The following is a 27,415-nucleotide window of genomic DNA, read 5'->3' as shown; positions in this document are numbered from 1 at the left end:
CATCATTTAGTACTGATTCTTTCACAAAAACTTCCTGAGAGTAAACTGACACATGTGGAAAATACTTTGATGAGACTTCAATCTCATGCTGATGTGCTCCTAACAAAATTTACTCACCTTGCCATAGGTGCTTCTCGTGATAATTCCCATGTGATTGTGATGGAGAATGTTTCAGAGGTGACTGAATTTGTTCTTGTGGGATTAACAGATGCCCTGGAGCTGCAGATACCCTTATTTATCATCTTCACTGTCATTTACTTGATCGCTCTGGGTGGCAACCTGGGGATGGTCCTGTTGATTGTCTTGGATGCCAGACTCCACACTCCCATGTACTTCTTCCTCAGTCACCTCTCACTGGTGGACTGTATTTATGCCTCAGCTGTCACTCCCAAGGTCATAGTGGGGTTTCTCACAGGAGACAAGATCATCTCCTACAATGCTTGTGCTGCCCAGATGTTCTTTGCTGCCTTCGTCACTATTGAAAGTTTCCTCCTGGCCTCAATGGCCTTCGACCGGCACGCAGCAGTGTGTAAACCCCTGCATTACACCACCACCATGACAAGCACCACCTGTGTCCTGCTGGCTGCTGCCTCCTACGTCTGCGGGCTTTTGCAGTCTTGTATTTTTGTTGCCTTCACTTTTCGTCTCTCCTTCTGTCATTCCAATGTGGTCAATCACTTTTTCTGTGACATTCCTCCACTTCTGGCTCTCTCTTGCTCTGACATCTACATCAATGAGATTGTGCTCTTTGCATTGGCAGCATTCAATGTTTCTTTCACTCTCCTGGTTATCTTGAACTCTTACGTGTTCATTTTCATTGCCATCTTGAGGATGCACTCAACGGAGGGAAAGAAGAAAGTATTCTCCACCTGTGCCTCCCACCTCACCACTGTTTCCATATTCTTTGGAACGATTGCCTTCATGTATTTATAGCCCAGCTCCAGTCACTCCATGGACACTGATAAAATGGCATCTGTGTTCTACACCATGGTCATCCCCATGCTGAACCCTCTGGTCTACAGCCTGAGAAACAAGGAGGTCAAGAGTGCATTCAAGAAGGTGGCCGGAAAAGTAAAGACTTCCTTGGGTTTACTTTGCTAATCATAATGCTGTAAACCAGATGAAATGTTAATTGATCTTCTAGTGTCTAACAATATTTTAATTATAATTACTTATTGTTTTTAATGTTTGTGCGTTTCTTTCACACGTGAGACCTCTTCTCTTCATGGTTTGAGAATAAGCATAGGTCAGAGGAAATTGTGGATGTCTATTACCTGGAGTAGGAGACCATTTCCATTTAAAAGTCAAGAATAAAACCATCAATAATATAGGATCCCACATTGTGCCAGAGGATAGAGTGATGGTTCTCAGAAATGTATGTTTTCTAGAAATTACCTTGAGAGATTGTCAAAATGTGGAGTCCCAGGAGCTCATCCAAGCTAATCAAATTTCATTTATTTATGGTAAAATATGAAATACATATTATGATCCCTTGTTATCCACATTTACATAGATCCTGAGATTAAACATAACAAGAATTCAAACTCAAAGTTCCAGAAATGAAAGATACCACATAGCCAAATCTAGTCTATTCAGTCCCTGAATTTCAGAGACCAAATACAGAGTTCAGAGAAGAATTTTCCAGAATATATTCCTATGTCTTACCTATTTCTAGACAACAGTTTAGTCTGATCTAGAAAACTTGTACAGCTTCTGTAACTAATATGATTATATAACTAATACAAAGGGCCAAAGGATTTATAAAAGTGGAAGCTTATGCAAGCAATATTTTGGGGTATATAATTTTAAAAAGGGGGGAAAAAGCTCAAGTTCTTAACTCAAGGCATTAACTATAACTTTGACTTCTAACAGCACACTTAAATCAAGATCAATAGAGAGGGTCATTTCTGCTGGGCAAAAGAGAAATTAAATAATATTGAAGGTCAATTAGAGAGTTCAATCAATTTAATAAAAAACACAACCAACATGAAGTTTCTATAAACCTTAAATAATCTCTGAAAATGGCATCAACTGGAAATTACACTTCTGCAGGCAGGCACCCAGTCACACATCATACCCCAGGTCTTATCCCTGTTGATGAAAGTTATTAAATGCCTACTCAATGAAATAAGTTAAAATATTAAATAACTTGATAATGAAAAAATTGTGAGTGGACAATTACATGGATTAGTAAGAGAATAAGGAAATGAGTAAGAACAAGGGAACTGAGTTTGAACAGGAATCATCTCCCAAAATGAATTCCCAGTAGCTGGTCACAGGATTCATCTGTTCCTATTTAAGCCTGTTGAGATTATCTCTACTGAGATCACACTACACAGTTCCTCTTCCCTTGTTTTTTTGAAGTAAATACGATGTATCTTTTCGGGAACTAACACAAAATTTATATATGAGGATAAATATAGTCCACCTGACACTCCATAGACTTCTGGACCATCACAAAATTCAGAAAATGGAAAAAAACACTTTGAATTAAATCCATCAAGACAATAAAGATCAAATGCCCAATCCATACAGGAAAACTATATTAATGAAAATGGAGTAGAATAAAAGTAGATTCCATTCTTATATCTTCATTGGGGACTTGTTCAGAAAAGTAATTTGAGAATATTGGAACTAACTTTCATGAAAGGCATACATTGTGTGGGTTTCTTCCTCAAATAAATTTCACAAATGGGGCTGTAAGTCCTTGCACAGGACAGATCATAAGAATAAAACTGGCAAAAATCTCCCATTCTGTTGGCTTTTGGTTGAGGTTCTTGATATTTTTTTGATACACAGAAGCTCTTCAGTTTAATGCAATCTCACATATTGATCCTTCTTATAATTTATTGTGCCTTTGTGGTCTTGTTGAGAAAGTTTTTACCTGGAGCTATGTGTTAAAATGTTGGACTTATCCTTTCTTCAAGTATCTACAAGGTCTTTGATCTCATTTTAAAGTCTTTGATCCATCTTGAATTGACTCTTGTGCAGAGTGAGCAAACGGGGATTATTTCCATTTTTCTGCATATAGCAAACCAGTTTTGCCATCACCATTTGTAGAAGAGGTGATCTTTTGTCTATTGTATGTTTTGACCCCTTTGTCAAAAATCAATTGTTTATACATGTGCAGATTTATTTCTGAGTCTTCTATTCTGCTTCATTGGTTTCATACTATGAAACCAACCAAGATGTTCATCAACAGATGAATAGATTACAAAACTATGGGATATGTACACAATGGAATTTTACTCAACCATATAGAAAAACAAAACTATGTCATTTGTGGGGAAATGGATGGAGCTGAAGAACATTATGAGAAGTGAGATTAGTAATTCGCAAAAAGTGAAAAGTTGGAGCTGGGTGTGGTGGTGCACGCTTGTAATCCCAGCGCTTGGGAGGCTGAGACAGGAGGATCACACAGGTTTGAAGCCAGCCTCAGCTACTTAGTGAGGCTCTCGGCAACTTAGTGAGACCCTGTTTTCAAATAAAGTATAAAATAGGTCTGGAGTATAGCCTGGAGGTAGAAAAGCCCCTGGATTCCACCCCCAGTATCAAAAAAAGTGAAAATTTGGATGTTCTCCTTAACATGCAAAAGGTAGGGAGAAAATAGGACATAGGAGATAATCCAGAAAAAGAAGGAGAAACTTTAGATGAATATAGAAGATTTACCTAACTGAGGGAGATGGAATGAGGGAGAAGGAAACACCCTAATACACAGGATGTACATTCACAAACTTACCAAAGTCACAAAAAGAGAGAAAATGGGGTGGGAATTGAAGAAGGGTTAAATATGAAATGTGTCCATGTATGATGCCTCTACTACCCTAAAAATTATCAAGACATATGACTACCATGAACCAGTAATTATTTTTGTCACTATTTAATTTTTATATGGAACATATTGAAAATGGCATATATTTAAACTGTGCTTAGTGTCCTCTCCCCCCTCCTTACCCTTCCCCCCTCCCAAAATGAGTGTCCAGATTAACCATGCTAAATTCATACTTTTACACATATTCGGATATAGCTCCTCCATTAATCAACCTCAGCCTTCTTTCTCTCCTATCCTTCCATTCTAGCTTTGCTGAGATTTTCCCCTCTATTATCTGGAGTCCCTCTGGTACCCCTAATGCTCCCTAGTTTGGGCATATTAGAGAAAAGATATGTCCCTTCTCTTTCTGCGCTTGGCTGATCTCACTTAACATAATGTTCTCCAGATCATTCCATTTTCTTACGAATTACATGATTTTGTTTTTCTTTATAGCTGAATAGAATTCAATTGTATTTCCCATGATTTTGCAATCCATGCATCTGTTGATAGAGTCCTAGGTTGGTTCCATATTTTGGCTATTACTAATTTTGCTGCTATGAACATGGGTAGGCATATATTACCGTAGTTCTCTGATTTCAACCCCTTTGGAAAGATACCGGGGAGTGGTATAGCTGGATCCCTGGATTTGTTCACTATACACAATATCTTCTCTGCTCATTCATGTTGTCACATATATGATACTGAACAATACTCCATTGTATGTATAGACAACATATTTGACCACTCATCTGTCGATGGATGGTGATACTATTCCCATAACTTAAGCTTTCTAAATAGTCCAGCAATGTTCATGAGGATACAGATATTTCTTTGAGATACTTGAGATGTTTCTTTGGGATATATATCCAAAAGAGGGAATGCCGGACCACATAGTTTCCTGTCAGTATAAGAATATTTATCTTGTTTCCATCCTGACTGTAACAACTTACATTCTTACTAACATGGAACAAAAAAACAGTTTTTACACATTCATGTCAACACTTGTTATTTTTTGCTTTTGTTGCTGTTTTTCATAATAGCCATGCTGTGAGGTAGTATCTCCTTTGTGGGGGATTTATTTAACTATATTTGTATTTATTTACATTTATACTGTTGTTGGTGCCTTGTAGTTGTACATCACAGTGGTGTTCAAAGTGATATAAACACGAATGTACACATTTAATTTGTATTTCCCTGATGATTAATAATGATACTATCTCTCATATATTTGTTAGCCACTTTATGCCTTCTTTGGAGAAATTTCTGTTCAAGTCCTCTGCACATTTTAAATGAGTAATTTTATTTGTTGTCGTTGTTGTTGTTTCTGTCCTATTATTGTTATTGAGTTACAGGGGTTTCTTGCATAATATAGATATTAACCCCTCAATAGATATATGCCATTAATAAATTTTCTCCCACTTTGTCAACTGTGTGTTTACTGTTTTTCTGTTGTGAAAAAGCTCTTGGGTTTTACATAGAGTGGTCCCACTTGCCTGTTTCTATTATTGTTTTTTGTGTTTTTAGTACCATAATTAATAAATCAATGGCAAGATCAATTAAACTGGAAACCTAAAATAAATTAAAAAATACATGCAGCACAAAAGATAAACTTTGAGAACTGCATACAGCCACTGAGAAATGACCATATAGTATAGTCTGCAAAAAAAAGATTATAAGAGGGGATTCGGAGACATATGTAAGAATGGAAGAAAATAAGAATCACCGCTCAGCAGCTTGAGTTGCTCTTCGGTTGTTATAAATTTTGTTGCACTGGTCATGTGCTGATTGCACAAATCTAAATACATATTTTAAATTGGTATATTTTGTGAGATATTAGTCATAGTTCAATAAGGCTGTTACATAAAAACACATGAATGATAAAGGGACCAGTATCTAAGAATTTGTTAATTTTTTAAATACTACATACTTGATGGCATTGATAAAAATAATAATTTGAGGTCAAAGGTGAAAACAGCAAAAAAAAATTGATCCATTTCTTTAATTTTAAAAAGAAGAACTTGGTCTTCACATCTAACTGCAACTCTTTTGCAAAGTAGGAATACTATAGCTCAAGGTAATATATTGTACAAATTAAATAACAAGAAGAAAAGATTTTGAATGTTCATACGACAAAAAGACAAATGTTTAAGGTGAGGGATAAATGAATTGCCCTGATTTATACACTGGTCATCCTACTGTATTTATATATTAAGAAATAACACACAGTAGCCCATAAATGATTAAAATTATTATCCATGGATAAAACACTAAGGAGATTTAAGAGAAACAAATATCCCCAACTAAATTCTGCAATAGTAAGTCAAATGATTATTAAAAAAAAAAAAAGAAGAAGAAGAAGACATAAAAAAAAACTATCCTGGGAAGATCACTATAATTTTAAGAAAAAAAAACTAGGTATAGAGGGGTTTATATAAGATCTGACATCATCTAAACCAGATATCTTAAAGAGTTTTTTTTTCTGTTCTGATTGAGCTGGGGCACAGCTGATTTGTGGCTGCGGGCTCTTCTGTTTGTGTTTTTATTCCCCAAGGTTCTCATAAGCACTCTCAGTCCAAAATGCAAAAATTATCATTTTATGTCTCCAAACAGGGTCAAGTAAAGAGGCTCCAGAGACAACCACTTGCCTGACATCTTCTCCCCTGAGACTGGTTTGGAAAGACTGCACCCTCTGCCTTCATATTTGTGAGACCACAGCCCAGCTTCTTTTGTACAACTTTGAGCTCAAGTATGATGCTTTACCCACAATGGATTCTGGAGCAAAGATCTGGACATAAAGATTTTCCATCCTTCCTCCACGAACCCTCTTTTGCCTGTTTCTAGGGGAAAAGTAAGTATTGTGGAAGCATTCCGTAATAGCTAGAATTGTAGAGTAAAAGAGTGTCTAACCACCAAATGTTGTGTGCATGAATGTCACTACCACTGTGAATAACATTATGATGTGAACAATAAAAATAAAAGTATTTTAAAAACAAAAAAAATATATGAAAGCCCAAAAATGTTAAAGAGCTACACCCAGCCATGCTGCTTCTAGTTATTTAAATTCTGATCCACAGCTCATTCTACATCTGACCGTGTCCATGCTCAGTATGTGCCAACCACGCACACCTGGCATGATGGCTATGCTCAGAAGGGAGACCATGGTCCTAATTGTCTTGTATTCAGAACATGCAGTCACCTATCAGTGTAAAGGTTATAGCTATTTTTCTAAATTTCAGGTTTTGTGCAACCTCCAACATCTATTTGACTATTTCAATAATTAGACTACTTTCCTTAGGAAATTCAGTTTGAAAATTGAATATTGTGGGTTGAATATTCTATAGTAGTCACGAAAAACTGAGACAGGTTATGAAAGCAATGTCTCTGATTGCCTCACTTAAAAATATTAGTGTTATTTATGATTCTCAAACAAAGTTCACGTGATATAAATGCCTATGAGGGAGAGGAGAAATGATGCTCTCCTTGGCTCTCCTGAGAACAAGGGTTGCAACATCGCTGCCTTGACCATAGAGAGGAGATTAGTATGACATAAAAGCCCAGAGTCTAAAATGTATCAGGTTGAGAGTACTTTGCACACTCTAACTCAGTCAGCAGAGTAAGCCATCATTGGAGGGGTCACACCTGGGAGTGTATCTCAGAGGCAGAATGACCATGAGTTTAATTCCCAGGACTATGCACACATATGGTCAGTGTTTAAAGGACATCCCCTAATTAAACTCCTAATAAATAAGAGAGGATATATCCTCATGACTGAACATCTTTAGCTACTAAGAACACACTGGTGAGAAATCTATCAGAAATAGAACATGGATTTGAAAGATTTAATCAGCAGAATATGCTAAAGTATGACCACATTTTCCTGTATCCGAATTTCTGATGATTAAACTTTATGTATTTTAGACAAGTTCCTCTGGGAGATTATTTCACATAGTGAAGAGTTGTCCTATGTGATTCAGTGTATTTAAAATAGCATTATTTGATGATGTACCATATTAAGTAATACAAATAACTATGTCCATATATTAAGGTATCACTAACTCACTAACGTGTAAGAATAAAGAGACAAGGACTAGTAAGATACAGAGGTAAATATAACAAGTTCTGTGTGTATGTATGTTTGATCACTTTAAATCTCACTATGATGTGTAATTACAATACAGCAATAAAAGGTTTTTTTTTAAAAGAAAAAGAAGACCACCCCAAATTTTGAACCCCAGAGCCATAATGTACACTACTTGTGGGAGCTGTGGGCAACAAAAGCATTCCTGGTCAAATCTGTCCACCTCCAGATGAACATCCTGACTGTCCCCATGCCCAGCATTCAGTCCATCTTCTTTCACACAGATTGCTGTAATAGACTGGGAGCTCCCACATGTGCAAGAAAATGGTGAGACTTCAATCTCAGGTTGACGTATGACTAAGATGATATTATCTTGCCTCAGGTTATTCTCATGATAATTCCCATGGAGAATGTTTCAGAGGTGACTGAATTTATTCTTGTGGGATTAACAGATGCCCTGGAGCTGCAGATACCCTTATTTATCATCTTTACTGTCATTTACTTGATCGCTCTGGGTGGCAACCTGGGGATGGTCCTGTTGATTCTGTTGGATGCCAGACTCCACACTCCCATGTACTTCTTCCTCAGTCATCTCTCACTGGTAGACTGTGTTTATGCCTCGGCTGTCACTCCCAAGGTCATGGTGGAGTTTCTCACAGGAGACAAGATCATCTCCTACAATGCTTGTGCTGCCCAGATGTTCTTTGCATCCTTTGCCACTACTGAAAGTTTCCTCCTGACCTCAGTGGCCTTTGACCGGCACGCAGCAGTGTGTAAACCCTTGCATTACACCACCACCATGACAAGCACCACCTGTATCCTTCTCGCTGCTGCCTCCTACGTCTGCGGGCTTTTGCAGTCTTGTGTTTTTGTTGCCATCACTTTTCGTCTCTCCTTCTGTCAATCCAATGTGATCAATCACTTTTTCTGTGACATTCCCCCACTTCTGGCTCTTTCTTGCTCTGACATCTACACCAATGAGATTGTGCTCTTCACACTGGTAGCATTTGATACATTTTTCAGTCTCCTGGTTATCTTGAACTCTTACGTGTTCATTTTCATTGCCATCCTGAGGATGCACTCAGCTGAAGGAAAGAAGAAGGCCTTCTCCACCTGTGCCTCACACCTCACCACTGTGTCCATCTTCTATGGAACAATAATCTTCATGTATTTACAGCCCAGCTCCAGTCACTCCATGGACACTGATAAAATGGCATCTGTGTTCTACACCATGGTCATCCCCATGCTGAACCCTCTGGTCTACAGCCTGAGGAACAAGGAGGTCAAGAGTGCATTCAAGAAGGTGGCTGGAAATACGAAGCCTTCATTGCGTTTTTTTTGCTAATCATGATGCTTGCAAATCATGTGAAATGTTCATTGACCTCTAGTGCCTCTAGTGCCTAACAATATTTTTAGTTAGAATTATGTCTGTTCTTTAATGTCTCTGTGTACTTATTTCACACATGAAACTTTTTTCTTCCTCTTTTGGGATTGTAAATAGGATATTACTTCCTTTCAAAGATCAAGATGAAAGTCTTAGATAATATAAGATTCCCCATTGTACCACACCAGTGATATAGGTAAACTTCATATATATATATATATATATATATATATATATATATATATATATATATATATATATATATGTGTGTGTGTGTGTGTGTGTGTGTGTGTGTGTGTGTGTGTGTGTGTATATATATATATTCAGACTTATATTTTCAATTTTTTTTGATACTGGGGATGGAACCCAGGGGCATTGCTCTGAGCTACACCTCCAGTCATATTTTTTAGTCTTTTTATTTTTGAAACAAGGTCTCACTGAGCTCGCTAAGTACCTGAGGCTCTCCGCAAACTACAATCCTCTGGTCTCAGCTTCCCAAATGCTGGGATTACAAGCATGGACAACCATGCCCAGCCCTATTTTCAGTTTTTTGAATGCAAAATAACTCCATGATTGTTGTATGCTGCATAGAGCCATGGCTCTCAGACATTTATCCTTCCTAGAAGTTACCTTGAGAGATCGTCCAAATGCAGAGTTCCAGAAGCTTACCCAAGCTAATAAAATTTCATGTATTTATGGTGAAATATGAAATAAATATTATGATTCCTTATTATCAACATCTGCATAGATATTGATCTTAAATATAGAAAGAATTTGAATTCATACTTTCAATGATGAAAAGATACTATATAACCTAAATCTAGTTTATTCAGTTTCTGAATTTCAGAGACCAAAAAAATAGTTCAAAGAATAAGAATTTATCCAAAATATGTTTGTACCTATTTATTACCTATTTCTAAACAATAGTTTAACCCTGTCTTAAGAACTTGAACAGCTTCTGTAATTCTTATGCTTCTATAACTTTTTTAATAAAAATGATCAAAGAATTTACAAAACTGGAAGCTTATATCTGCAATATTTTTGAGAATGGAATTAGGAGTAAAAAGAGCTCAATCCATCCCCCAGAACACTTACTATAACTTTGATTTGTAACAACACACTGAAATCAAGATCAATAGAGAGGGCCCTTTCTACTGGAAAATAAGGAATTAAATAACATTGTAAGTCAGTTATAAGGGTTCAATCAGGTTAATAAAAAACACAGCCAAGATGGAGTTTTCTATAAGCTTTAAGTGATATTGGAAAATGGCATCTGCTGGGAATTACACACTCCTGTAGGCAGGCACCCAGTCACACATCAGCTCCCTGGACTTCTAACTGCTGGTGGGAGTTATTAAATACTTGTGCAAGTAAATAAGTTGAAATAATTAAATAACCTAATAATGAGAAAATGTGTAAGTGGACAATTACATGAGTGAGTAAAGAGACTAAGACTGCAAGGGAACTGAGTCTGAATAAAAGTCACCATCCTATTGGATTCCCAGTGGCTGATCATAGCATTTATTAGCTTCAAAATTCATGTGCCTATTGAGGTCATCTCTAAGATTACCCTGCACATTCCCCTGATAGTTTTCCTACTGAATACCTAGTTTTTTTTTTCAGTAACTAAACACAAAACTCATATATGAGGATGAATATAGTCTACCTGGACTTCCACAGACTTTTGGACAATCACAATTTTAAGAAATGAAAACTTACAATTTGATTCAAATTAATCAAGACTAATAAAGATTGAATGCCCTGTCCATAAAGAAAAACCTATAATGGTAAAAATGGAGTAGAAAAAAATAACTTTCATTCTTTAATTTCCATTGGGCAATTGTCCAGAACAGTAAATTGAGGGCATTGGAATTAGTTTCCATCAAAGGCACTCACTGTGTGGTAAATGTTCTGACAACAGAAATATTTATTCCTCAAAGATATCTCACAAAATGGTGCTGGCAGTCCTTGCACAGAAGAGATCATCAGAATAAACCTTCTTTTCCCACAGGAATTCTCACTATAAAGACAAATATCTAGAAAAGAAATAACTATCTGATTTGCAACCCTAAGAACAATGTCTCATAAATTCTTCTCTTTGAAACAGTCTCTTTAAATTGTGCTAATCCAATAATTAAAATCCATATACCCAAAATGATAGGATATGTATGATTTCGATTAATTTCTTGTGTCTCTATTTCTCCATTTGTAAAATGTGCCTAATAGAAGGGCGTGATGGTGAATGCCTATAATTCCAGTACTTGGTAGTCTGAGACTTGAGGATAACAGGTTCAAGAACAGCCTCAGCAACCCAGCAATACTCTCAGCAAGACTCTGTTTGAAAACAAAATAAATAAAAGAGTTGGGGTATAGCTTAAAGGTAGAATGCCTCTGGGTTCAATGCCCAACACCACATAAATACATAAACTGTGAAAATAATAGTACTAATTTATAGGGCTGGGTAACATTTAATGAAATATGGCATATAAATTCTTCATAATTCTTAGTTTACTAAAGAGAACAAAAGGCTTTCATGTCCTTCTCATTATCATTACTAAAATACAAAAATAAAAACAATAATAAACCTTTAAGGTGGGCATGGAGGTAAATACTGGTATATCCGGGAGGCTACGACAGTAGGATCACAAGTTTGAAACCTGTCTCAGCAACTTAGCAAGATCCTGTTTCAAAATAAAAATTCAAATGGACTGGAGGTGTAGCTCAGAGGTATAACATCACTGGGTTCAATCTTAGCATGCACACACACACACACACACACCTACCAACCCAATTCAAAAAATAAGATTAGTAATATTTTTCTTCTTTTATCTACATTATACAGGCAAACATTTCTGAACCTTGAAAAATGGTGAGTGAAGCACTTAGGATACCTTCAAAACAATCTGCTATGTGATATTTCAATATCTTATAATGTAAATTAATCTTCATCAGTAAGATGCCTATCAAGTATCTAAAATAGAGTCATGAGAAAAGTCTTCTATTGAATTAAGTATATAGAAATTTTGTACCCGGTAATAAAAATGCATACTCAGGATTAAAAATTATTTACAAATACTTATGGTCTGCAAATCAGATAAGAGACTAACCTGTCACCTACTGATGTCTGAGACTACAGCAAACTGTTGGGAAATCTATAGTAATAACCCTGAAAAGATAGAAAGTGACCATGGTCAGTGAACATCAGAGACAGAGTCACTAAAACATAGTAGAAAATCTACACGTGGTTTCTTTCCATGCCTGGAGACAAAATTAAAACCTTGCATGCCTTCTTTTTTTTTTTTCCATAACTCATCATCATGACTGTAGTGAAGGAGAAAAACAGCAATTCTTTTCACAAAATTGTAGGACCAATCTTCCACCTCTAAACTTCTGGTTTCTTAGTATGAAATCCATGAAAGTAAAAAATTTGGGCCATGAAAATTGTAAAACAAATAGATAAATAGTGCTTAATTGGCTCACACAGTATGGCCGGCGACATTAGCTAGCGCTCGCTCTACTCTCTCTAACGGGAAAGCAGCGGACTACAAGAGACTGAACTGTATCTGCCTCTATTTCCAACAGACTCACGTTCAACTTTCGCTCACAAAAAAAAAAAAAAAAAACTAGCCGGGAAAATTTTATTAATCTTTATTTTTAAAAAATTAATATAAAATTATTAGCAAAAAAAAAAGGAACCTGAACTTTAGTAATACAGCTGGAACACAGCGGCTAGTAACACAGGGGCGGGAGAAGAGATTTAATTCAGTTGATTTTCTGTGGGGTGGTTGTTCGCTAGTCTCACGGTGATGGAAGCTGCACATTTTTTTGAAGGGACTGAGAAGCTGCTGGAGGTTTGGTTCTCCCGGCAGCAACCCGACGCAAACCAAGGATCCGGGGATCTTCGCACTATCCAAAGATCCGAATGGGATGTACTTTTGAAGGATGTGCAATGTTCAATCATAGTGTGACCAAAACTGACAATCAGGAAGTTTATGTACTCAGTGAGAGTAGCATGTTTGTCTCCAAGAGACGTTTCATTTTGAAGACATGTGGTACCACCCTCTTGCTGAAAGCACTGGTTCCTCTGTTGAAGCTTGCTTGGGATTACAGTGGGTTTGACTCAGTTCAAAGCTTCTTATATTCTCGTAAAATTTCATGAAGCCTTCTCACCAAGGGTATCCACACCGAAATTTCCAGGAAGAAATAGAGTTTCTGAATGCAATTTTCCCAAATGGAGCAGCGTATTGTATGGGACGTATGAATTCTGACTGTTGGTATTTGTAATACTCTGGATTTTCCAGAGAGTCGGGTAATCAGTCAGCCAGATCAAACCCTGGGAATTTTGATGAGTGAGCTTGACCCAGTAGTTATGGACCAGTTCTACATGACAGATGGTGTCACTGCAAAGGATGTCACTCGTGAGAGTGGAATTCGTGACCTGATACCAGGTTCTGTCATTGATCCACACTGTTCAATCCCTGTGGGTATTCAAGGAATGGGATGAAATCCGATGGAACTTATTGGACTATTCACATCACTCCAGAACCAGAATTTTCTTATGTTAGCTTTGAAACAAACTTAAGTCAGACCTCGTATGATGACCTGATCAGGAAAGTTGTGGAAGTCTTCAAGCCAGGAAAATTTGTGACCACCTTATTTGTTAATCAGAGTTCTAAATGTCGCACAGTGCTTTCTTCACCCCAGAAGATTGAAGGTTTTAAACGTCTTGATTGCCAGAGTGCTACGTTCAACGATTACAATTTTGTGTTTACCAGTTTTGCTAAGAAGCAGCAACAACAGCAGAGTTGATTAAGAAAAATAAAGAAAAAACACAAAAAGAGAACACAAATAGATGGTGGTGGCTGATTTCTAGATGTTGATACTGGGGACCGTGCTTTCCATGACCACCACCATGTAGTTGCAGAAAGCCCTAGATGTAATGATAGTGTAATCATTTTGAAGTGTATGCATTATTATATCAAGGAGTTAGATATCTTGCACGAATGCTCTCTTCTGTGTTTAGGTATTCTATGCCACTCTTGTTGTGAAATTGAAATGCATGTAGAAAAAACTTTTTACTATATGAAACTTCACAACACTTGTGAAAACAATTCAATTTGGTTTATGCACAGTGTAATATTTCTTCAGGCATCATCTAAAATTCCCCACAGACAAGGCTTTCGTCCTCCTTAGGTGTGGCCTCAGCCTAACCATCTGGGACTGTTTTATTAAATTACTGCCAGAATTTTACATCCAGTTACCTCCACTTTCTAGAACATATTCTCTACTAATGTTACTGAAAGCAATTTCTACTTCATACGGATGATTTTTGCAACAGCAATTAAAGTTTTTCTTTCACAACTTGAGTCCTCAAGAAAAATGATTCTGATTACTCATTTGTGGTGTATTACTATTTTAATAATTATTTCTGCATTTGTATGTAGTCCTTTAATTGATTTCTTTCCTCAACTTGGTGTTCCCTTCAACCTTCAGAATAAAGCAATACACTGTTATATTGTGGGTTTATATACAAATCTTATACCCAAATGGGTTGGGCGTGAGGGTGCCTGGGCTTAATTTTCTTTTAAGGACATGGATATTTGGTCTCCTTTTTATTGGCAGGGGCTCTTGTAAGATAGGTAACAAAAACTAAATAAGAAAATTAAATGTCAATAATGTTTATTAGCATGAAAGACCCATAGTGAATTATAGATTGGGATTAGGATATGCTGGCTAACCTATGGAAGCCTTATATTATACTGTGCTCTTTAATAAATAAGATTCGCTTATATAATAGAATACCATGCCTTTACCAACTTTTGCTACATAGTGGTATGAGGATTTTTATCACTAGGTAGGTAATTAGACTTAGCATAAAGGCTATCCTGGATTCAGTAAGTTCATTCAGCTTGGATCATCTACCTACTTTTACTTTTCACAGCCATTGCCACTAATTTCCACTAATAGTATATGTAAACTTTGGTTCAGAGAGGAATCAGTGGCTTTTTCTTCTTGAGACCTAAATTCTGTGTTTATGTGGTGTATGTAAGTGTTCTGACATTATCTCTGTTCCTATATCAGCTTCCTTTCTCCATGCCATTCACCGGACCAAATGAATAACTGCTCATTCAGATATAGCATAATGTGTGGATGGATAAATAAAGCATAACATTACAAAATTCAAAAAAGCGTTTGATGAGAAACTACTGGAAATATAGACTGAAGAACTGGTTGTCTTTTAGCTATATTTCTAATACCGTGGGATGTAAGCAACTGAGAACAGCAATTAAGTTTTTCTATGTCTTGTCCACAATATTGTCTTGCTAGTTTTTGGATTGATGCAGTGATGCTTCTTTTTTTCCCCATGTTTTTAAATGAAAGCACGCTTTTTTAGTGTTTCTGAATACAAGATCTACTTCGTTTGAAATCAGGTGGTTGGAACACAACTTTTATTTCAAGCAAGCTGTTGATAGACAACTTCTTTGAGGAAGCTTTCAATCAACTTGACTGGTTTGACCCTTAAGGAGTAGGAGTGGAGCACCTAATGCTTTGACTTGCTTGACTGCAAGGACTATACTCAAGATGGATTTTGGGTTTTTTTGTTTTGTTTTTTTATTTATTTTTATTGGTGCATTGTAATTCAAGATGGATTTTGTTTCGAAGCAGTATCCCAGTAATTTGGCTTGAGGTTTTTTCCTCTCCTCCCTAATAGACTTACGAATTCTCGTGTTTCCAACTTGGCACAAATTTGCGTGGAACACAGCCTAGAAAAAAATGAAAACTAGATTGAATAATAATCTATCCTAGTGTGCTAGAAGAGGGAATATTTTGGTGCCATATTTCTCTCTTTGGTGTTGGATTTAAATCAGTTGAAATGTATTTCTGTACCACAATTTAAAAAGCTTCAATAAAAGTTTGCCTAATTAAAAATAATAGTGCTTATTCAGTAAAGACAAAACAAAATAGACCTTGAATTGAGATTTCATTGTTAAATATAGGAGACTTTTACCCATGAAAAAGAACAAAGAAATGCAGTAAACAATAAATCAAACTAAGAAGAGATCAATATTGCATATAATTAGAAAGTAATTCACAGTGCAATACACAATACTTTTTTACTGCTGCATTGTAGTTATGTAACATAATGGAGTACAAGATGGTAGAAACATACATGTATACATCTCACATTTAGCCCTTCCCCATTTCTTCCCCCATCTTTCCTTCTCATGTTTGGATTAGTGATTGACTTTGATATGTTTACGAACATACATCAGTACATTAGGGGATTTCCCTCTTCCCACATCCCATTTCCCTAAATTAGGTCACCTTATTGTTCATCTGTGGTTTCTCCTTCCTTGTCTAGAGTTCCTCCTTTGACCCTTTTTTTCCTTAGCATCCACATATTAGGAAGAGCATCCATTTTTTTTTTTTTTTACTTTTTGTGACTGACTAATCTCACTTAGCATAATGTTCTCCAGTTCCATCTATTTCCCCGCAAATGACTTAATTCTGTTCCTCATGGTTGAGTAAAATTCCACTGTGTAATATTTCATAGTTTTGTAATCCATTCGTCTGTTGATGGATATCTTGGCTGGTTTCGTAGTTTGGCAATTGTGAATTTTGTGACTATGAACATAAACATATGAGCATTCATTTGGTAGTTTGGTTTTCATTCTTTTGGGTAGATACCCAGAAGTGGTATTGCTGGATCATATGGTAAGTTCATTCCCATTCTTCTGAGGATTCTCCATACTGTTTTCCAAAGTGGTTGCATTAATTTGCAATCCCACCAACAATGTACTAGAGTTCCCACTTCTCCACACCCTTGACAGCATTTGCTGTTGTTTGTGTTTTTAATGATTGCTATTCTAATTGGAGTTAGGTGAGATCCTAGGATAATTTTGATTGGCATCTCTCTGATTGCTAATGATGTTGAACATTTTTTCATACATTTATTGGCCATTTAAATTTCTTCTTTTTTGAAGTGCCTATTTAGTTCATTTACCCATTTTTGATTGAGTTATTTGTTTTCTTAGTGCTGAGTTTCTGGAGTTCTCTGCATATTTTAGGTATAAGGTCCTTATTGGAGGAGTAACTTGCAAAAATCTCCCCTTCTGTTGGCTCTCTGTTGAGGTTCTTGATAGTTTCCTTTGCTGTACAGAAGCTCTTCAGTTTCATGCAATCCCATGTATTGATCCGCCTTTTAAATTCATGTACCTTTGGAGTCTTATTGAGAAAGGCTTTTTTATTTTTTATTTTATTTTATTTTATTTTTGGTACTGGGGTTCCTGGAAGCCCTTCTACCTCCAGCCTACACTCCCAGACCTATTTTATAAATATATTTTTTAAATTTGGAAACAGGGTCTCTTAAGCCAGTGCGACTGGCTTCGACCTGCACGATCCTCCTGTCTCAGCATCCCAAGAGCGAGAATTACAAGTGTGTGCCACCATGCCCGGCTAATTGGGAAAGTTTTTACCTCTACCTAAGTGTTGAAGTGTTAGACCTATGCCCTCTTCAAGGAGCTGCAAACTCTGTGGTCTGACTTTCATGTCTTTGATCCATCCTGAACTAACTCTTGTACAGGGTCAGAGTGTGGGGTTTGTTTCCATTTTTCTACATATGGTTAACCAGTTTTGCCACCACCATTTGTTGAAGAGGCTATATTTTTCCCAGTGTATGTTTTTGGCCCCTTTGTCAAAAATCAATTGGCTGTCAGTGTGCATATTTGTTTCTGAGTCTTCTATTCTGCTCCATTGGTCTGTGTCTGTTTTTGTACAAATACCATGCTGTTTTTATTACTGTGGCTTTGTAGTATAGTTTCAAGTCAGGTATTGTGATGCCTCCTGCATGGTTCTTGTTGCTGAGAACTACTTTGGACACTCAATTTAATGGCATTACATTGAATCTGTAGATCACATTTGGAAGCATACCATTTTTATTATATTTATTCTTCCAAACCAAAAGCATGGAAGGTCTTTCCATCTTCTAAGGTCTTCTTTGATTCTTTTTCAATGTTTTATAATTTTTCTTGTAGATGCCTTTTACCTCCTTGGTTAGGTTTATTTCTAAGTATTTTATTTTGGTGGCGATATTATGTTTGGAAGTATTTTCTGGATTTCTTTTTCATTAGATTTATGGTTAGCATGCAGGAATGCTACTGATTTTTTAAAGATTGATTTTGGATCCAGACAATTTGCTGAATTTGCTCATCAGTTCTATGAGTCTTTTTGGTTGAGTTTGTTGAGCCTTCTATGTATAATATGTATTCTGTAAATAGAGATCATTTTTGTTGTTCTTTTTCTATTTGTACTCCTTTTATTTTCTTCTTTTGCTTTATTGCTCTGACTAGAGTCTCAAGTACTCTATTGAAAAGGAGTGGTGATAGTTGACATTCTTGTCTTGTTTCTATTTTTAGGGGGAATTCTCGTAGTTTTTCCCTATTTAATATTATGTTGGCTGTGGGCCTATTGTATATTGCCTTTTGGATGTTGATGTATGTTCCTTCTAGTCCAGTTCTTTGCAGTGCTTTTAGAATAAATAGGTGGTGGATTTTGTTGAATGCTTTTTCAGCATCTATTGAAATGATCATATTATGTTTATCTCTACTTCTGATATGTTATGTCTCTGTTTTCATTTTTTTCTAGGAATTTCTTAATGTCTCTCCTATCTCTTCTATGACCTATGCTTCATTCAGCAGTGTCATGTTCAGTTTCCATGTGTTTATGTGGTTTCTCTCAGTTTTCTTATAGTTGATTTCTTGTTTCATTTTATTGTGGTGTGAAAAGACACAGGAGATTATGTCACTTTTTTAATTTGCTAGCACTCACTTTGTGGTCTATTTTGGACCACAAAGTGGGCCACAAGGACAAATGAAAAAGGTTTCATGAACAAATAAAAATATATAAATTTAGCTGTAGTTGGGTGGAATATTCTGTATGTGTCTAATAAGTCCATTTGGTTCATATTGTTTTTTAGGTCTGAGACATCTTTACTGACCTTTTGTCTAGAAGATCAACCTGGTAGTGTGAGAGGAGTGTTGAAGTCCTCTTTATTATTGTATTGGGATATATGTGTGGCTTAATGTCTCAAAGAGTTTGTTTTACAAAAGTGGTTGTACCTATGTTTGGAGCATAAACATTGAATCTATCTTTATGCAGGATTGTTTTTTTTTACTAGGACAAATAACCTGCTTTTTCTCTTCTGATAAATTTAGGCTTGAAGACTAATTTGTAGATGACTTATTATTTTTAATCCGTTTCTCCACCTTATATCTTTTTACTATGGAGTTAAGCAACTGACATTCAGTGTGATTTTTTAATTCTTTTTAATTTTTATTTTCTAACATTTTGAGTTGTAACTTTTATTTGAGGTAGTGTTTTATCTTCTTTCCTAAGTTGTGTTAGTTGTTTAATGAAAATCATTGTTTCTCCAGTTATGGCATTCATTTATTAATTCTTCTTTGAAATTAATATCTTTCAGTTCATCCTCCACTTCCTCTCCATCATCATCATTTTTATGATCAATATCTAAGGCTAACACCTCCTCATCATTATCCTCATCCTCCTCATCCCCACTCTTGGCTTCACTCCAGGCCTTAACCAGGTCTGCTGGGGATCTGACTCATGAAAATCATCTACCTAATCTTGGTAGTAGCTGGAGCCTCCCAGTGAGGGTGGCAATTCTAAGTCATCTTCATTTTTCTCTGCAGCGGTGTGACCTACCTTGGCTTGCGCAACTGCCTTTTTGCTCATTGTGCCACCGCAATTGCCCCGCCATTGCTCACCCATAGTCTTAGGTTCTACAGTGAATCTGGGATTTTGACCACTCTGTCTTCTACACACAAGCCACCCACTTGAGCAACAAGCCACTTTTCCACATGATTCCACTGAAGCTGATGGCTGAATTTTCCTGTTATTTTTTAAAATATAATGTACTTGATGGCAGTGATAAAAAAAATAATTTGAGATAAAAAGTGAAGACAGAGAAAAATGGATCCATTTCTTTAATTTTAAAAAGAACTTGATCTTCATAGCTAATTGCAACTCTTATGCATAGTAGGTATACTATAACTGATGATAATATACTGTACAAATTAAATAACAGAAATTATTTTGATGTTCACACAATGAAAAAAGATAAACGTTTAATGTGAAGAATAAGCCAATTACCCTGATTTATTCAATGATCATTTTACCATACATACAGATGAAGAAGCATATTATACCCTAGACATGATTATAATAATTATGTAAAGATAAAACACTAATGGTATTTAAGAGAAACAAATATCCCCAAATAAGGTCTGCAGCTGTAATACAAATGGACATTTTTTTAAAAAAATAAGATAAATGGATAAAAAAAAACTCTCATGGGAAGATCATTATACTTTCAAGACAAAACTAGGTATGGAAAAGCTTGTATAAGATCCTAACTTCACCTAAGCCAGAATCTCAGAGAAGTTTTTATTTCTGTTGCCTGAATGAGCTGAGGCAGAGTTTATTTGATGGCTGGAGGCTCTTCCCTCTATGTTTTTATTCCTCAGAATCCTCATAAGTACACTTAGCCAAAATGCAAGCATTATCCTTTGTTGTCTCCATACAGGGTCAAATGAGGAGGGCCAGTGGGGGATCAGCAGGCTCCAGGGACAACTACTCGCTTGGCATCTTCTCCCCTGAGACTGGTGGAGAAAGGTTGCAACTTCTGCCTTCATATCTGTGATGCCACAGCCAAGCTTCTTTTGAACCACACTGAGCTCCAGCACAATGCTTTACCCATGACGAACTCTGGGACAAAGGTCTGGACATGAAGGTTTTTTCATACTGCTTCCACAAGCCCCCATTTTTCTGTACCTAGGAAAAAAGTAAGTATTATAGGAACATTCAGTAATAGTTAGAATAAGAGAGAAAGAGTATCTAACCACCAAGTGTTGCATGCATGAATGCCACCACCACTGTGAAGTACATTATGATGTAAGGCAATAACGCACCAATAAAAGCATAAAAAATTAAAGGCCAAAAATGCTAAGCAGATACACTCAGACACGAAGAATCTAATTATAATTTCACTTTATATTTCCAGTTTATTTCACCTGACTGTCCTGTAGTATTGCATCCAGCCCTCCATGCTCAGTGCCGTGCCAAACAGACATGCCTGGCATGATGGCTATGCTCAGAAGGGAGATGCTAATTTTCTTGTATTTAGAATATGCTATTGGCATATCAGTAGGAAGATTATAGCTATGTTTATAAATGTTAGGGTTTGTGAAACTTCCAACATCTATTTGTTCATCTCAATAATTAGACTACTTTCTTTAGGAAATTCAATGTTTGAAAATTGAATATTGTGGGCTGGATATTCTGCAGTAGTCAAGAAAAACCAATGTAGGCTGTGGAAGCAATATCTCTGATGGCCTTGCTTGAAATTGTTAGTATTATTTATGATTCTCAAAGTTCTTTTCCATTATGAAATAAGCCTATGAGGGAGAAGGGAAGCGATGCTCACCTTGGCTCTCCTGAAAACAAGGGCTGCGGCACATCTGCCTTGGTTATAGAGAGAAGATGATTGTGACTCAGAAGCCCAGAGTCAGAAGTGTCTCAGGTTGAGAAAACTCACACACTCTAAACCAGTCAGCACAGTAAGCTATCACCTAACAAATGACACCTGGGGTGTATCTCAGAGGTAAAAGGACCCTGAGTTCAATCCTCAGTACCACATACGCATATTATAAAATTTTATAGGGTCAGTGTTTAAAGGGTATCCCCTAATTAAACTCCTCAGAAATGAGAGTGTGAGTGTCCTAGATCAGGGCACATCCTCATCACTGCACATCTTCAGCAACCAAGAACATGTTGGAGAGATATCTTTTAGAAATGGAACATGCATTTGAGAGGTTTAATCAGTAGCATATGCCAAAAGATGACCACATGTTCCTGTATAAGGATTTCTTATAATTAAACTTTCTGTTCACTTGAAAGATATTTCAGGTACTTAAGAATTATTCTATGTTGTTCTGTGCATTAAAGAATACCATATCTAATGACATTAAGAATTTTAAATAATACTATGTCCATATTTCAAGGTATTACTAAAAATCTCACTAATATGTTCAGGGAGAGAGATAGGGACCAGTGGGATATAGAGGGAAATATACAAAGTTCTCTGCATGTATGTTTAATAACCTTGAATTTCATTATGATGTGTAATTACAATGCACCAGTATGTTTTTAAGAGAAAGTAAAATACTATGCAAATTTGAATGAGCCCAAGGTCATATTGTGGACTACTGTAGCAGCTGTGGTCAACAAAGGCATTCCAGGTCACATATGTCCACTTCTAGATGAACATCCTTGCTCCTCCCTCCCTACCCAGCATTCAGTCAAGATTCTTTTACACAGAATCCTGCAATGGACAGGCAGCTCCCACATACGCAATAGAACTTGGCTATATCTCAATCTCATGTTGATGTATGAGTAACATAATTTTCTCATCTTGCCACAGGTGCGCCTCATGATAATTCCCAAATGATTCTGATGGAGAATGTTTCAGAGGTGACTGAATTTGTTCTTGTGGGATTAACAGATGCCCTGGATCTGCAGATACCCTTATTTATCACCTTTACTATCATTTACTTGATCGCTCTGGGTGGCAACCTGGGGATGGTGCTGTTGATTCTGTTGGATGCCAGACTCCATACTCCCATGTACTTCTTCTCAGTCACCTCTCCATGGTAGACTGTGTTTATGCCTCGGCTGTCACGCCCAAGGACATGGTGGAGTTTCTCACAGGAGACACGATCATCTCCTACAATGCTTGTGCTGCCCAGATATTCTTTGCTGCCATTGTCACTACTAAAAGTTTCCTCCTGGCATAAATAAATAAATAAATAAATAAATAAATAAATAAATAGTTTGTGGAAGCCTTGCAATCCCGTCTGTCCTCTAAAGGTGACCCACCGCGCCCCGCCCTCAGCCCCCTTGGGCGGCGATGGCCCTGCGCAGAGCGCCCTTCACATCCTGGTTCCTCAGGGTGTAGATGAGCGGGTTGAGCAAGGGCGTGACAAAGGTGTAGACCAGGGCGATCTGGCGGTCCTGGTCCTCCGAGGTGCTGGAGCGCGGCCGCAGGTAGACCAGGCTGCAGCATCCGTACTGCAGCAGGACCACCGTGAGGTGGGACGAGCAGGTGGAGAAGGCGCGGCGGCGGCCCTCGGCCGAGCGGATGCGCAGGATGGCGGAGGCAATGAAGGCGTAGGACACGCAGATGAGCAGGAAGGGCACGGTGAGCACCAGGACGCCCACCGCGTAGAGCACGGCCTGGTGCACGCGGGTGTCCGCGCAGGCCAGGCGCAGGACCGGAGGCACGTCGCACAGAAAGTGGTTGATCTCGCGGCGGCGCCCGCAGAAGGGCAGCGTGAAGATGAGGGCGGTGAGCTGCAGCGACAGCCCGAGGGCCAGGCCCAGCGAGCCCGCCACCAGCTGGACGCACAGCCTCGGGGGCATGAGCAGCGCGTAGCGCAGCGGCTGGCAGATGGCCACGTAGCGGTCGTAGGCCATGACGGCCAGGAGGAAGCAGTCGGTGCTGCCCAGAGTGACGAAGAAGAACATCTGGGCCCCGCAGCCGGCCAGCGCGATGGGCTTCTGGCCCCCCAAAAGGTTGGCCAGTATCAGGGGCACCACGGCAGACGTGTAGCAGATTTCCAGGAAGGACAGATTGCACAGGAAGAAATACATGGGGGTGCGGAGGGAGCTGTGCGTGCACACCACCCAGATGATGGCCGAGTTGCCGCAGAGGATGACCAGGTAGAGCAGGAGGAAGAGGAGGAAGAGGAGTGCCTGGAGCCCGGGCACCGCGGTGAAGGCGCGGAAGACAAACGCGGTGGGGCCCGATTGGTTGAGCGCAGGGTTCCAGGCCATCGTGTCTTCTGAAAAATAGAGGAATGGGAAGTGGCGAGCCTTCACTGGCGGGAGGTGCTTATGGCCTGTGTAAAAAGTGCGGATTTCAAGCCAGGAGTGGAGGCACACAGCTGTAATCCCATTATTTAAAAGGCCGAGACAGGAGGATTGCAGGTGTGAAGCCAGCCTCAGCATTATAGTGAGACTCAGTTTTCAAAATAAAAAAGTAAAACAGGGCTGGATGTGTATCTCAGATGTACCCTCTGGGTTCAATTCCCAGGATCACTCCCCAAAATGAAATAAAATCAATAAAAAGGTGGTGTTAAATTTTGAGTTTTGATTTGGAATTACTTATTTGGTATCTCATTTCCAACCACAACACCAGGGAATGAATTTACCATAAGGAGTCTGGAATATTTTTCCCTGGAGAGATTCATGAATGGGGTAGATACTCATCTGTAGAAGATCCTGGTGAGAAAATGTGTGAAATGTTTCTTTTTAAAATTCTAGTACTTATTCTGGCTTAAGAGACCCTGTTTCCAAATAAAAATATAAAAAAATAGGTGTCTGGGAATGTAGCCCAGAGGTAGAAGGGTTTCAAGGAACCCCAGTACCACCAAAAAAAAGAGAGAAAGAAAGAAAGAAAGAAAGAAAGAAAGAAAGAAAGAAAGAAAGAAAGAAAGAAAGAATTCTAGTACTTTATTTTTTTAACAATTTTTTAATTGAACATAGATAGTATACGTTTATACTATATTTGGTGCCCTCCCCCCCCCGTTTTCTCTTCCCCCCTCCCACCAATGGTTGTCCAGGTTAACCATGTCTTATTCATAATTTTATACATGTTCAGGTATAGACCCTCATTAATCAAGATCGGCCTTTCTCCTCTCCTATCTTTCCATTAAAACTTAGCTAGTATTTCCCTCCTAATATCTGAAGTCCCACTGGTATCCTTTGTGTTTTCTAGTTTGGGCATATTAGAGGAAACATGTGTATCTTCTCCTTCTGTGCTTGGCTGATCTCACTTAACATGATGCTCTCCAGGGCTTTCCATCTTCTTGCAAATGATATAATTTTGTTCTTCTTTATGGCTGAATAGAATTCCATTGTGTGTATTTCCCACAGTTTTGCTATCCATTCATCTGTTGATGGTGATCTGGGTTGGTTCCATATTTTGACTATTACAAATTGTGCTGCTATGAACGTAGGTATGCATATGTTGCTGTATTTCTCTGAATTCAACCCCTTTGGAAAGATTCCCACCTTTCTTAGGAATCTCCACACAGATCTCCATAGTGGCTGAACTAGTTTGCACTCCCACCAACAGTGTAAAAGAGTTCCTCTTTCCCCACATCCTCGCCAGCATTTGTTGTTGTTTGATTTCTTTATGCTTGCTACTCTGACTGGGGTTAGATGGAATCTCAGTGTAGTTTTGATTTGCATCTCCCTGATGGCCAGTGATGAAGAACATCTTTTCATGTATCTATTGGCCCTTTGTATCTCTTCTTTTGTGAAGTGTCTATTTAGTTCATTTGCCCATTTCTTGATTGTTTTTTTTTTTTTTTGCTAGTGTAGAGCCTTTTGAGCTCTTTGTATACTCTGGATATTAGCCCCCTATCAGAATGGTGGCTGGTAAAGATCCTTTCCCATTCTGTAAGCTTCCTCTTTATGTTATTGATAGTTTCCTTTGATGAGAAGAAACTTTTTAGTTTGATATTATCCCACTTGTTTATTCTTGCTTTAATTTCCTGAGCTTTGGAGGTTTTGTTGAGAAAGTTACTGCCTGTGCCAATATGTTGTAGTGTTGAACCTATGTTCTCCTCTACTAACTTTGCAGTCTCAGGTCTAATTTCTATGTCTTTGATCCATCTTGAATTGATTCCTGTGTTAGGTGAGATATAGGGGTTTAGATTCATCTTTTTACAAATGGTTAGCCAGTTCTCCCAGCACCACTTGTTGAAAAGGCTGTCTTTTCTCCAGCGTATGTGTTTGGCCCCTTTGCCAAAGATTAATTGACTAAAGATGTGTGGGTTTGTTTCTGTATCTTCTATTCTAATCCACTGGTCAGTATATCTGCTTTTGTGCCAGTATCATGCTCTTTTTACTACTATTGCTCTATAGTATAGTTTGAAGTCTGAGATTGTAAGCCTCCTGCATGTTTCTTATTGTTGAGAATTGCTTTGGCTATTCTAGGTCTTTTCATTCTCCATATGAAGTTCATGATTGATTTTTCTAGGTCTCTGAAGAATGTCACTGGTATTTTAATGGGAATTACATTGAACCTATAGATCAGTTTTGGCAGAATGGCCATTTTGATGATATTTATTCTGCCTATCCATGAGCAGGGGAGATCTTTCCATCTTCCAAGGTCTTCTTTTATTTCTTTCTTTAATGTTTTATAGTTTTTGTTGTAGAGGTCTTTTACATCTTTGGTTAGGTTTATTGCTAGGTATTTTATTGGTTTTGAGGTTATAGTGAATGGAATTGTTTTCTTTGTTTCTTTCATTGTGGATTCATTGTTGGTGTAAAGAAAGGCCACTGATTTCTTTAGGTTGATTTTGTAACCTGCAACTTTGCTGAATTTGTCAATCAGCTCCAGAAGTCTTTTGGTTGAGTTCTTTGGGTCTTCCAGATAAAGGATCATGTCATCTGCGAATAAGGATAATTTTACTTCCTCTCTTCCTATGTGGATTCCTTTGATTTTCTTCTCTTGTCTGATTGCTGCAGCAAGAGTCTCAAGGACTATATTGAAAAGGAGTGGTGATAATGGGCATCCTTATCTTGTTCCTGACTGTAGCGGAAATTCTTGCAGTTTTTCCCCATTCATTATAATGTTGGCTTTGGGTTTGCAGTATATTGCCTTGATGATGTTGAAGTACTTTCCTTCTATCCCAATTTTTTTCAGTGTTTTTAACATAAATGGGTGTTGGATTTTGTCAAATGCTTTTTCAGCATCTATTGCTATGATGATGTGGTTTTTGTTCTTGGTTCTATTTATGTGGTGAATAACATGTATTGATTTGCGTATGTTGAACCAGCCTTGTTTTTCTGGGATGAAACCGACTTGGTCATGGTGTATTATTCTCTTGATATAGTTTTGAATGCGTATAGCTAGTATTTTGTTTAGAATTTTTGCATCTATGTTCATTAAGGATATTGGTCTGTAGTTTTCCTTTCTTGGGGTATCTTTATTTGGTTTGGGGATTAATGTGATACTGGCCTCATAGAAGGAGTTTGGAAGAGTTCCATCTCTTTC

General features: G+C 37.7%; 2 protein-coding genes and 1 pseudogene across 3 annotated transcripts; 2 read left to right on the top strand and 1 right to left on the bottom strand.

The window, feature by feature from the left end:
- Positions 1-159: 159 nt before the first annotated feature.
- Positions 160-9,234, top strand: LOC308260227 (olfactory receptor 5B12-like; the record flags this gene model as incomplete). Its single annotated transcript, XM_080691537.1, has 2 exons — positions 160-529; positions 8,660-9,234. 2 exons carry the CDS (start codon positions 160-162, stop codon positions 9,232-9,234), a joined length of 945 nt encoding a protein of 314 aa, XP_080547663.1.
- A 3,845-nt stretch (positions 9,235-13,079) lies between these two features.
- Positions 13,080-14,082, top strand: LOC308279699 (S-adenosylmethionine decarboxylase proenzyme-like; annotated as a pseudogene). The gene is made up of 2 exons: positions 13,080-13,202; positions 13,562-14,082. The product of its transcript is annotated as an S-adenosylmethionine decarboxylase proenzyme-like (transcript).
- A 9,156-nt stretch (positions 14,083-23,238) lies between these two features.
- LOC308260216 (olfactory receptor 10Q1-like) lies at positions 23,239-24,183 on the bottom strand (the record flags this gene model as incomplete). The annotated part of the gene is made up of 1 exon (XM_080691526.1): positions 23,239-24,183. The coding sequence occupies one exon, from the start codon at positions 24,181-24,183 to the stop codon at positions 23,239-23,241; it is 945 nt and encodes a 314-aa protein (XP_080547652.1).
- Positions 24,184-27,415: the final 3,232 nt, after the last annotated feature.

The sequence above is a fragment of the Muscardinus avellanarius genome, assembly GCF_963383645.1.
Source record: "Muscardinus avellanarius genome assembly, chromosome: 1".
Classification (NCBI taxonomy): domain Eukaryota; kingdom Metazoa; phylum Chordata; class Mammalia; order Rodentia; family Gliridae; genus Muscardinus; species Muscardinus avellanarius.
Note: the sequence above shows the minus strand (reverse complement) of the source record. Positions and strands in the feature narration are given on the sequence as shown.